Genomic DNA, 13,393 nt, shown 5'->3' with positions numbered 1-13,393 from the left:
GAATTCGTACACCGGAAAAACATGGCTCACAAGAATGTGACAGGCAGGACAAACTACACGGGGCAAACTGGGCGCTGCATTAACGAGTGAATCAGGGAACCTGAAAGAAACATTGAGCAAAATAAAGAAGGCCCAAATATGCCTAAGCATATAAGGTCCTGCCCGTCACGCTCTTGTGAGCCATGTTCTTCCGGTGTACAAAGTCTGTCAAAAAGCAAAGCTACAAAAGCTAGGGAACGAATCGAAGCTTTTTTTATTGCACAAAAAAAAGGAACCATGTGCGTCCGCGACACATCCATATCTTTGTACAAGGCTGAGAGCTATCGTACCAACTTTGAAGATGACAGTGTTCCTGGCATGTAAGATGGCATATATTTGCGAATGAATCGGTCGAGAGTGGCGCCTCGTCCCGTCTTGCAGCCAGAGAAGGTGAGCAGAGACGGGACACGCACTTCTCCATGGCCCGCATGTTGGGTGCCTGGATGCGCTGCAGGTGGCTCTGCATGTCGGCAATCTCCCTGCTGAGCCGGCTGCCCTCCCGCTTCACCTCCTCGGGCGTGTCCAGCTGCAGCCGGGGGGGGGGGGGGGGGGGGGGGGGGGGGTCAGTTTAACAAAAACCTTCGTTTCGCAACCGCAAACACAAAGCTCTTGGCATACAATTCGCTAGCGCGCTCGAAAGTGGAATACGCCTCCTTGATATGGAATCCAAATCAAACATACTTGGCTGCAAAACTGCAGTCCTTACAAAATAAAGCCGCCCGGTTTATATCCCAGTACTGCTGGCGAACATCGAGTGTAACAGAAATAAAAAAAGACCTGCACTTGCCTTTGCTCGAAAAACGGAGAATGTTTTCACTTCTATCCTTCTTTCACATATTATATCATAGTCATTCTTCCTTTGCTTTGTGCCATATCACACCGGCCTGTCGTGTTCTTCCACGAATTGACCACCAAATGAAAGTCGAACCTATCTTTGCTCGAACCAATCTGTTTTTTCACTCACCTCTCTCCGCCATCCATCAATGGAATCAGCTCCCTCGCACCACTGCATCTATCAATGTTCACAACAAATTTCAAGTCTTTCTGACACACTACCTCGACTTGTAGTCTTCACCCTTCCATTCTTTTGTATTTATTGTGTAATTTGCATTCAGACAAACATGTACGTTTACAGTGTTTTATGTGTATTTCGTTATGGTGTGTGCAGCTACGACCTTTGTACTCACTGCAATTTTATACTGTTTCATCATTTCCACTGTTATTTTCCCCTCCCTATGTAATGCCCACCCGGGCCCTTAGGGTATTTGAATGAATAAATAAATGAACATGGCCATCAGTTCTGGCCTTCTCAGAGCAGCACTGGTGTGCAAAACTTGTACACAAATCTTAAGCACATTCTGCACTGGTATGGACACGCAGGGAAGTGGAGGACACTGGCCATAGGCCACCGTTTGCTGAGTGCTGTCATTCTAATTTCTGCAAGAACAACCATGAGGTGATAAAAATACTGTTGCGAACTACCAGAAGACGAAGCAGGCAGTGGTGCAGGCAGGAGTAATTTTCATGTAATTTTCATCCAGTTTTAGCAAAGTCAAGAAAAGTGCATCAGTGGAAACAGCGAAGAGATTTTGTGCCAACCCAAAAATAAGCTATCAGTCAGAACACTCTTACGGCCTTAAAGGGCACCTGCCCAGGGTCAGGACATTTTTGAAAAACAAGCCCACTGCGTAGATGAGCCATAGAAGATAACCTCTGCAAAATACTAGAGCGATGCGCGCCCCGAAAAGCTGTAAAAATTCAAATCAAAGCCCGCTTGTTCTTTCCTTCCACAAGCAAATGTCCTCATCCTCTACTCTGGCTGCCGAGCCTTCAGCTTGACGTCATACTGAAAACTTTCGCTAAAGGCATTCCATTGGTGCATCGTTCTGACTGACGGCAGCAGGTTGGGCGTAGCCTTGGCGTCGCGTGTCGTCTGCTCGTTGCACGCACACTTCCCTCAGCACCTTCCGTTTTCACACATGCCTACAAGCCCGCATGAAGGAAAAAAAAACTGAGCAGGGAGCATCCGGCGACAGCCTTGAAGCCTAGTCATAAAAAGTAAAAATATAGTCAAACGGAGAGAGTTGCTTCTTCTTTCCCCTCTCCCTCGTGATCATGCCATGAGAACTGCGTGCACGCTCCCTCCTCAGTTTTTTTTCCTACATGCAAGCCCCCCAAAACAAGGTTTTAGTCACTTGTGCCAGTTCATGTATGTTTCAGCGTGTTCTGTGCGTATGCAGTGTCGTGTGTAGTAAAGCCTTTCCCGCACTCGCATATTCGACCGCTCCGCGCACACACCGCTTATCGTTTGAGCACCTGGTCTATGCCTCGGCTCCGTTGAACAATATGAGCTTAGGAGCAGAGGAAAGACACAAACACATAGAACACACACAGAGAAAAGCAAACGGGCAGTTGCCGGGTCAGCGCTTCACCGTGTGTTTTGAACAAAACCGACTCCCGCCCCTCCAGTCGTGAAACAATGGGGAGGTCTAAAAAAAAAAGTAACGTAAAGGAGGTTCGCTAACTGGGGTTGACAAACAGATGGTTGAAAGGATGCGCTCGCTAACGAGTTTAGGTGGTCGAGCCGATCGCACCTCTCGATCGTTCAGTCTGCAGAGAAAATGCAATAATGACTGCGAACTTTTGAATCCCAATGACAAACAAGAGTCTGTTGACAACTTCGGAACACAGCGTGGGAAAGACGGGACACAATGACAGGCATGGCCGGCGCTGGCCTTCCATTGGACATTTACTGCGTAGATCGAGGAGCGGGAACAGACAGCCCGACTAAGGGCTAGACTGCACAGGGTGCTAGAAGCAGCAAAAAATAACAAAAAAAAAAACAAAACATCAAAAGCGCAGGGAGAAACCACGCACGTGTTGGCTTCTCAAAGGCCTGCCACAAAAAAAAAAAAGAAAGAAACACCCAGGACAAGCAGTTTCAGATAACACGGAAGGTACGAAGTGCAGAAAAACATCTGTGAGCACAGCAGAGCAAGGCCACAAAGGCATGCGTGCAAAGCAATGCGCAATGACGATGGAGAAGCGGGGGACAAACACAGGCTGGTAAAAGACAGGGGTCAAGCAGTTTTGTTGTACAGCCAAAGAGGAAGGGCTGGGGAGGGAGTGGAGAAGGTGAAAAAAAGAAAGAATGCTTCAAAGAAAAAAGAAACAGCAACTGGGGAGAGGAAGGACAAAGAAAAAAAACGCGACGAAACATTAAGAGGAGACCCAAAGAGCAATATAGAGAGGGTGTTGGGAGACCCCCCGCTCAGACACTAAATAGACCGGGTAGCCAAAAGAAAGAAAAGAATTCTTTTCAAGGTGGGGTCATGATGTAGACATGTGGCACACTCCACCAGACACCACGCCTCCGGCTAACATCGGAGGAGGAAGGGCGATTTTCCCCTGCGGAGCCGACTCGACGAGGCGCGCGCGAGAAAAATCTTGAGGAGGGAACGGAAGGAGAGGAGGCTCACTCCAAGAGAGGTAGAAAATATTTTCGACCAGAGGGTGGTCACGGGCCCTTTAAATTTCTCTCCAATGGGCTCTCGATGCTCGAAGCAGGGATTGGAGAGCTGGGTGTGTTGGAAGCGCTCCTTTGCGCCGCTTTCATGGTCTTTGCAAAAGCACTTTGAGTTACTCGCCTTCCTGCCTCCACTTCTTTCCTATTCCGTGACCACTGATGTCTCTGGTTACGGCAGCGGGCCTACTGATCATGATGAAATAGGGGGGCGCAAACAAAATGGTGACAAGGAAAGAAGACGTCTTTGTTTTAGTTTGCGCCCCCCTTTTTCATCATGAACAGCTCCCAACTCGCCCAACTTTCCATTCTGCCAGCCTACTCAGTCGTCGCCTTTGTCAGGACCGACTTGATTTTTCGGCTATGTCGAGTCTCGTGAGCCCCGCCAGTTCGACGGGGAAGAGGAAGGTGTTGTCTTTGAAGATGAAGCGCGCCATTCTGGACTAAGTGCACTGAAACATGAAGAAGTATGAAATCACGCAGTCCACACTCTCGACAATAATCGAGAACAGTAGCAAGATTGACGCTGTTCGCGACGACAATGTTGGCAGTGGGGAACAAAAGAGGATCCGGTGGCCACGTACCGCGACATAGAAGCCACGCTTTACAAGTGGTTCCTGGATATGCGATCAAAGAACATTCCGCTCAGTGGACCATGCTGCCGAAGGCCAAGGACATGGGATTTGCTCTTGGTCACGAAGGCTTCCAGCCAGGAAATGGGTGGCCCCAGTAGTCCAAGGAGAGGCATGGCATCAGATGCAAAAACATTGCCGGGCCTCCGTTGACGAGGGTTCGCTCCAGCAGTGAATGGCCAAGCACCACGATCGGATTCTCGCATATTGCGACAGGGATATCTACAACGCACATGAAACCGGTGTGTTTTTCCAACTGCTGCCAATGAAGACTCTCACGGCGAAGACAGGCAAATGCCATGTGCAGAAAGGACAGCAAAAACGGGATCCCTGTGCTGATCTGCGCAAGCATAGCCGGTTCGGACAAGAGAAACTTGTTGGTCGTTGGCAAACCCAAGAAACCGTGTGGCTTCACCAAGATGCTGTCTATGCCAGTGACATACGTAAGCATGGATAACGTGAGACATTTTTGGCAAGTGGCCCGAGATGGTCCGAAGGAAGTGCAAGGGGCTGATGTTGCTTGACAACTGCAGTGCGCATCACGTCAACACACACTTCAGCGCTGTTGAGGTTCTGTTCCTTCCCCCAAATTCTACCGCCAAGGTGCAGCCCTTGGATTAGGAGGTTATTGGCAACTTCAAGGCCCACTGCCAGCGCTGGATGATTGATGCTAGCACTGCTGACAGCGTGGCCAACATGGAAGTCCCTTCGGTGAAGGCTATTTTGTTCGCAAGCGGAGCCTGGAGGGATGTGAAGCATTGGACCATCGTGCACTGCTTCGAGAAAGCTAGCTTCTCCCGAAGTAGCAGCATGGGTGCAGTGGGGTCTGCCCCCAGCTGCCGGGGTTGACATAGCTGCAACAGCTGATGGTGCCGCCTCCTTGGAGCAGCTCTAGCAGTCCGCTAGCGGGTTGGACCTTGTGCCTTCGCTGCAGCCGATCTTGTTGCTACCGAGGACTTGGCGACTCATGAAGTTGCCGGGAGTGTCATGGACCACGGGGGACCATGGTGGAGAGCGCCTCCGACAGTGATGACACTGGTTCTGCCCCTGAGCCCCATCGCAGCAGTTGACACTCTGTGCACGTTCCTTGGGAGTTTGACCAGAACCTCAGTTGGACGGTGTGGAGGCCGCGATGCTGAGGTCCGCACTTGCGAAACAAATACAGGCAACGCTGGGCCCGTTGCTCCAGCGGCAACAAATCAATCTGCCGATATTTGTATATTTTCTTTCACAGTCCAGATATAACAAAATAGTGGATATAGTGAAGCGCTTTCTGATTCCCGCCGACTTCGATATAACCGGGCTCGACTGCACTATTAATTGGCAAAGGTTAAAATCGCTACCAAATGCTGTATAATCTTCATCCCATTTTCACGAGTGAGCAATCCGACGTCATGATTTGGAGAACCAATCAGATGCATAGGTGTGATCTGGTTAGGCCAACATCATTAAGGGGTGCTGCGACTTTCAGGCAACATTGCTTGACGTACCATAACTAAACACGCAATTTGATACCTTTATTTCTGAAATATTAGGGCAGAAAATTGCAATGACAAAAAAAGCCTGTTCGAGTGTTTCCCCAAAATGCACAGCTGCTGTGGTTCGTGAAACAATTTGTTACGAGTACTTCTCAGACGATTCCAGCACTGGAACTTTGGACAGCATAAAGAATAAATCTTTGGCCCCTTTCTTGCGACAGTGCAAGGCTCACCTCCGTGAGTTCGTCGGGCAGGACGGAGTAGTCCACCTGGATGTTGCCCTCTCGCTCATACACACGGGTGATGCTGGCCTGGGCCGCGGAGGACGCGTCGTCCCCTGCCTCATCCGCTGGAGCCGTGGCGTCCAGGTCATCGAGGCTTCCGCGTGCCAGCCGCAGGGGAATCTGCTCCAGCTTGCAGGTCTGGAAGACGCTGTGGCGGTCCTGCCGCCGCTGCTCCTGGCGGGCCTCCAGGGCCGTCAGGGCCTTCTGCACAGCTGCAATGTCCTTCTGCACGGCCGTCAGCCGCTTGCGGATCTCCCCCATGCTCTCCTCGGCAGCGTCCAGCTCCTGCTTCTTGCTGATCTTGCTGCTCTTGAGCTTCTCCAGCGCCTGCATCTGCTCGTCGATGGAGTGCATCTGGGCCTGCTCAGCCTGCCGCAGGGACTCCAGCTCCTGCTCGTCGTCCTCGACCGTCTTCTGCCACTTGCGGACGTTCTCGCCGGTGTTCTTGGAGCGCTCGTACTCGAGCCGGTTCACAATGCGGCTCTTCTGGTTCTCAAACTCGAGCTTCTTCTTGTCCCGCTCCTGGGTGGCGCGCAGCTCCCGCTCCTCGTACTGCCGGATGTTGTCCACCCCAATGCTGGCGCAGAAGTCGGCAAACACCCGGTCCTCGATGCCGTTCTGGGCCTCGCGCAGCTCGTCCACCTGGGCCTCGCGAGTGCGCATCTCCTCCTCGAGCTTCTTGAGCAGGGGCTCCTGGCGAGCCAGCTCCTGCTCCAGCCGCGCAATCTCCTTCTCCAGGTTGGCCATGCTCTTGTTGCGGATGTTGTCCCGGTCCGTCACCGAGTAGCGCACGCGCGTCTCCAGGCCCCGGATCTGCGACTGCAGGGTCGTCAGGTCCGACTCCTTGCGGGTGCGCTTCATCATCTCCTTGAGCTCCTCCGTCAGCTTCTCCTTGCGCGCCTTGAGCGTATGGAAAGCCTTGTCGTCCCAGCGCCGCGCCCGCTTGGCCAGGTCCGTGCTGCCGCCCGAAATGAAGCCGTTCTTCTGGTAGTATGTGCCGTCCAGCGCCACCGCATCATACCTGCAACACAAACGCAACGGGTCTCAGGGCATCACATTTTTCAAGCTGCGTTTTAAACACCTGGCCACGGCCAAAATGAGAAAGTACATGAAGCGGTATGTAACATGCTATGGCCTTGCGCTCCCACTGCCTCACAGAAGGGGCAACAGTGAGCAAGAGCAATTGGGTGCATACTTAATGGCTTAGCGCATTAATCAGCGATAGCTGTTACAGCTATGCTTTAGCCGAGTGGTCTAAAAGAGCAGCAAGTTCTGCTCCATGCTTGGTTGGACACATCTAAAAACGGCGCACAGAAAAACATGCAGAACACAGGGAGAGCGGACAGGACAAGAGCGCACTAGCAACTGAAGCTTGGTCGAAAAACACTTCTCACTCGGTAAGCATGCGCCAGGAAATTCAGCACATGTCAACAAGATAAAAACCCAAATAAAAACGTGATGTTGCTGCACGATAGACAAACGGACTAAACCAAGATAAAAAAAATTTTTAAAAGATATGTAAGACAAGAATTAAGACAAGAACCTAAACCCCTGGGATGACCGAAGCAAATAAACAGCACATGCGAAAGGCGAAACCTGCATGAAAGCGCTGCCACTCCTGCTAACAGATACCGAGGAACTTGAGCTCTTTTTCCACCAAAAACACCGACGTGGAACTAACACACAAGTCGTCACCTGCGGCGATTATGTTCGAGGCCTCCAATATCTCTCTATCCACTCTTTTTTTACCGCGCCCAATGACACTTGTCGCACCCAAGTTGGGCAGACAGCCGCCGTCGCAATCCTTACATTTTTTTCAGTGCAGGGGAAGGTTCGAACCATGACCCATCCTTAGCGATGCTGCGTGTTCGTGCAACCTTTCATTCACACATTTCCCCGTCTGAAATGTCTCACAGGGAAATGTGTGAATGAAAGGTTGCACGAACACGCAGCGTCGCTAAGGACACATTTCCCCGTCTGAAATGTCTCCCAACCCGAAAGACGCGGGTTCGATCCCGACCGCGGCGGCTGGAATTTCTTTGGAGGAGAAATTCGAGGCCCGTGTACTGTGCGATGTCAGTGCATGTTAAAAGAACCCCAGGTGGTCGAAATTTCCGGAGCCCTCCACTGCGGCGTCTTTCATAGCCTGAGTCGCTTTGGGACGTTAAACCCCATAAACCAACCAACCAAATGTCTCACACATCGATGTCACAGCATTGCTTTCGCAATAAAAATGAAGCAACCTGCCACAGTTGGCAGGTGGAGAGATCCACCTCTCCACATTTGGCGATGGTGGTGCCACAGAAAATGCCTCGAGGGTGGCTAATGTTGCAGCAAGCTTAAAGGGGTTGTGAAAAGAAAATGAAGCTGCCCGGTTTTAATTTTAGCTGCTTCCATAAACATTAGACATGCTGATTCCGAAATGTTTCGACTCAATATTGAGTCTGCATTTAATAAAGCCCGTTCGAAATCGCTGCCTTTTTGTGCTCATGAAACGACCATGCGGCACCATCGGCCGGCACACGCACTACTAGACTACGTCATTTTAAGATCTTCAGAAACGTAGAGATATCTTCAACTTTTGTTTGCCCTAAAATCATAGCTTTATGAAAAATTTAGAAAGTGAAACAAGGTTTTCCAATTATTTGCACGCGTAATTGCTCTCCGTTAAGCGCGGAGCGCCAGCGTCATAATGGCGTGGGGCGCGTTTCTCGGGGCCGGCTTGTCAGCCTGGATGCCGGCCGCCGGCGTCAGAAAAACACGCTAGTATTATTTGTTCACGCTCATAACAAGCCCTGGGATAGATGAATGCCAAAAATAAATCATTTTTGAGGATCGTCTGCTGATGCCGAGTTGCTGGCAAAATTTAATTCGGCGATACAAGCAAATTTAATCCCATGACCGCTTCATTTGCTGCCTGGTCGCCGCTCCCATAGCTGGTATTTGCTAGCTTTGCTGTTGAAGGCGTCGCGGAAATCGAGCTCACCTTTATTTTATTATGGGACAGGTTCACAGTTAAAGAGGTGACAAGAGTAGTACCTTTTACAGTGCTGACCAGTTCCGAAGCTCCCTTAGCTGCGGTATCGATAGTATCAATGCGAAACCAGGTAGGCTTAGCGACGACCAGGGCCGCTGGCGAGCCTCGCAGTTCATCGCCCGGCGCGCCCGCAGGCAGCGTTGTTGCCGAAAACTCGGCATGCTGCCACTGCTCAAATATAACAGGCAGCCTTTCTGATAGCATGGCTGTTTTGTCTTTTCTGGTGCGAATGTGAAATACATCGAGCCTGCAGGCCGGCCGGCAAGCCTGGATCCCATCCGCTGGCGTCATAAAAATGAGCTAAAGATTTTTCTTCATGTAAATAAGAAACTGTGAGAGCAAGAAGTGTGGAAAATAGATCATTTTTGATGATCATTGAACAATGCCGAGTTGCTGGTAGAAGCAGCAACTGTAATACGAGCAAATTTTTTGCCACAACCGCCGCTCAGCTGCCGCTGCCCGGCCATTGCGGTCCGGCTTGCGCGCCTGGCGCCCGCTATATAGCTCCGCTGCCGAGCGCACCGCAGAAATGACTATATTTTTTGTTGTGAGACGATGTTGTTGACAGTAAAGCGATGCCAAAGGCATTTTATTATAACCCAGGCTACTTCCGAAGCGCTGTCCACCGCGGCTTCAACGTGAAACAGGCCCAGTGACGACCAGGGCAGCCAGAGAGCAGTGCAGTTCGTCGCCCGGCGCGCCCGCGTCCAGTGCCGTTGCCGAAAGCGCGCTACGTGGACGCGCATGCTTCGTCACCGCTCGAGTACAGCAGGCAGTCTTCCCAATAACATCGCTATTTTGTCTTTTCTGGTGCGAACTTCAGTAGCCAAGCAGCGCGCAGGCGCTGGTGCGCGGTGGCAAAGCGTTACACCAGCTGTGGGCCGGGCTTAAGTCTAGCAGCGCAGAGATGCTTGTCGCTTGCTGTGTCCCTGCTTGCAGTAGGCGGCAGTTCGCAAGCAGCGACTGGTGCGGCGCACCAGCCAAGTTCGCGCACATGTGTCAGCTTAACAGCTAGCAGACTCCGTTCCGAGCAGGCGACGGTGCAGCTCATGAAGATCGGTCATTTTTCAATTACCTGGTGAGATGTCATTTTGATGCCACACTCGAGTCAATATGGTGCTGTGACCTCGGTCAGCTATGGCTCAACAGGCCTCGCTAAGCTGCCATGTTGTGTTGACGACAGAGGCCTCTGACTGGCTGCTTAAGATGACGTTTGCTGTGAGTTGAGGGGGACGCGCGCTGGGAAACCAAAATTTTGTCTTTTTCGCTATTCAATCAACCCAGACGATGAAATGAACCAAGGTATACTATAGAATGAAGGGTCAGAATTCCAAATACACACGTTGTTCAAAATTTTCGGAAAACATTTCACAACCCCTTTAAACCTAAAAATTTTATTGGGCCTAGCGAGAGGGGTCCTCCAGTCATTGTCATGCATGCCACTGAGCACACCATGCAATAGACCACTGGTACCCCCATCAGGAGCTGATCAAAACGAGGTGGTGGAGCTTACGCTAGAAGAGCTCTCAAGGTCAGAGTGTCATGGGTGTGGCCATTAAGTATGGAACAAATTACGGATGTACCAAACTAATAATGCGCGCTTTCGGGTTGTGATTGTTTGAAGCGGGTGGTCGGTCATCTTGGTCTCAGCACGTGTGATATGTGAGAAAGCCCGCTTGCCAAGAGGTCAAAGCCTAGCAGCGTCCGAACGTGACCAGTGTACGTGATAAACGACTGCGTAGAAAGCAAAGAACGCTCTTTGTACAGTTTGCCAGACACTGTTATTTTCGATCTATTGTGTTCTTACTATGGTATTCAGTCGTTGCCGAATACTCAGAAATTCTCAAATCACCAAATAACAAATGTTCTGGATATAAACACACCCCTAGAGCCAAGCCAAGGGTGTAGAGGATGCACCACCATTCCACCTCCGAGCGCACACTGCTCACTTAAACTTGCTGGCTGGTCGGCTCTTCTTGAAGGTCCACATGAGGCAGCAAATAACCTTCCATAATTGGCGAAGGGGGATTGGCCTGTGGAGCCAACCTATTTGCGGGCTCACAGGCAGTTCCGGCACAAGTGTTATCAAACACTGCGCACATAAACAGAAAGCACCACTCATTGAAGCTTTTGGATAGTTCCGACTAAGACCCACCCGGATGCACAGAGCTCCATGTGCAAAAAAACCTCGTTACCTCAGGTCAAAATAGGTTCCGCCACCGATGTTTCGCACTGTGCGTAGCCGCTTACCCAAAGAACGAGCACTTCATCATCAACTTCCGAAGCGTGCACAGCACTCGCCCCATGCGTTCTGCGGAAATCACAGGACCTGGTTGACAGTTGATCGATATGGTCTGCCACTCATCAGGCAAAGGAGAACACGCAAATGTGGAAGGTGAGCTGTTTTATCATTCCTGATCTCCGGTAGCTTTCCACAGCTGGGCTTGCGGTACGTCGTCGCTTTCAATATCGTTGTTCCGAGATGTCCAAACTTGTGCACATGCTGTGATTTCCATGTAATACGTTGCCAGAGCACTCAGAAAAACGCTGCTGACTGCAAGGGATGAATGAAGCAAGTTCGTCAACTCTGCTGATGACATTGTTCCCTGCCATGCTAGGGATCCCGGGTGAGAAGCATCGACTCACATTTAATAAATTGTCTTCTGTTTCTTGTTGGCACGGGAGGGCTGCGATTTGGGGCCCAGTCAATTTATACTGTGAGCTGACTCATACAAAGAAAGAGGACAGTGGTCCTCTTTCTTCACCAGCGGCAACAGTGTCTTGCTTATGTTGCCTCAGCAGGTGTAATGCGCCAGCCAAGTCGAGGGGAACGAGGACAGTGCACCCGTCTTCCACCCCCGTCCTCCCTCATTCCTCCTCACCTACCCACTCTGCTCCTCGTGTTTTCCAGCTGCACAACAGACAGAACAGCATGTTTTGGACGAGGCACCGAACTGTGTCACCGAAATTGAGCAGCAACCATCTCGTCCCTTAAAAGTAAACAACAAACCAAGGCCCACTTCCAGGTGCGACCTCTCGTTTTCTGCAGTTATCTCCCGAAGCAAGAGCTCGTGTTCAACATCCTATCATCACATGGCAGCAACCTGCGCATCTTAACAGAAACCTGATGACGTCACCGATACCAAAGTTTCGGCACACCTTTTCGAACTAGCCGCGAAGGATCAAGGGGCGGCAGTGTTCTTATAGCACCACCAAATTTTATGTACTGTGCTAAATGTCAAACCACAGCTTGAAATAATCTGGTTGGATCTTGAAATCAGAGCCAACGTGCATCACGCCTGAATCCGCAACCATTCTGGATCTTATTCTGACAAATAACCCGGATGCCCTCTTTTCCGCTGCATATCTTCGAGGAATTAGTGACCACACTGTCATTCATACTACCTTCTCATTTCCTGTAACACCAAATAAGACTCAAAAGAAAATTATAACACTTCACAAAAAAGGTAATTATGACACGATAAATCATGGACTTGGTAGCTTCTTTCCCAGCCTCGAAGCTGCATGTCACACTCAATCGATCCAAGATAACTGGACGCTGATTAAGAATAAGTTAAATGATTTGCCCAATGAATATATAGCAACTGTCGACATTCGCACCAGCAACCAAAAACCATGGTCCTTAGAAAGACTACAAAACAAAAAAAGTGTCCCTGTCAGGCAGCAAAAAACAACTCATTTAGATGGCAAACCTACCACGAAGCTGAAAATGAATATTTGCAAAGCAGTGCAAAGCGTTCACTTTATGCTACTACACTTCCAAATTTGTTGCGTACTAACCAAAGATAATTTTGGCAAGTAATAAACCCTCACCCAACACGAGCTATCACTCTCACCAATGGTTTACAAGAAACTATTACCGATGCTGAATGTGCTGACGCTTTCAATTCCGCATTTGCTACAGTCTTCATGAAAGAAATCGAAACGCCCTTTCCTTTCGTGCAATATGGAAGGTACCATGCCAAACATCACATTTTGTGAAGACGGAGTTTCATCCATAATCCAGAAGACTAAGCGGTCGTCATCATTTGGCACTGAAGGTATTAACTCTAAAATTCTAAAGAACACGAGACACACGGTTGCTTCACACTTGTCATTGCTGTTCTCCCAGTCACTTTCTTCAGGAACCTTGCCAGATGATTGGAAAGTGGGAAAGGTCGTTCCGGTCTACAAAATAGGTAACAGACAAGACACTCCATTAAATTATCGACCTATCTCCCTAACAAGTGTGCCACGCAAAATCATGTCATCTATTCTCAAATTATTTCTTTCTTAGACTGTAACAGCCTTTTTCATCCCTCGCAGCATGGGTTCTGCAAAGGTTTTTCCTGTGAAATGCAGTTAGCTCATTCTGTTCATGACTTGCATACTAACATGGA

At 49.9% G+C, this 13,393-nt stretch overlaps 1 protein-coding gene across 2 annotated transcripts in view; it reads right to left on the bottom strand.

The window, feature by feature from the left end:
• SMC1 (structural maintenance of chromosomes 1) overlaps positions 1 to 13,393 on the bottom strand; it is a 59,687-nt gene that overhangs the window by 14,526 nt on the left and 31,768 nt on the right. For both annotated transcript variants that reach the window (XM_089563591.1, XM_089563592.1), the window contains 2 exons: positions 5,906 to 6,977; positions 453 to 565 (listed from right to left, as the gene is read on the bottom strand). In XM_089563591.1, coding sequence (XP_089419717.1) covers positions 453 to 565; positions 5,906 to 6,977 — 1,185 coding nt within the window. The remainder of the gene's footprint in view (positions 1 to 452; positions 566 to 5,905; positions 6,978 to 13,393) is intronic.

The sequence above is a fragment of the Amblyomma mixtum genome, chromosome 10 (genome assembly GCF_055824585.1).
Source record: "Amblyomma mixtum isolate Tamu chromosome 10, ASM5582458v1, whole genome shotgun sequence".
Classification (NCBI taxonomy): Eukaryota; Metazoa; Arthropoda; class Arachnida; order Ixodida; family Ixodidae; genus Amblyomma; species Amblyomma mixtum.
This window is presented reverse-complemented; position numbering and strand designations above follow the sequence as displayed.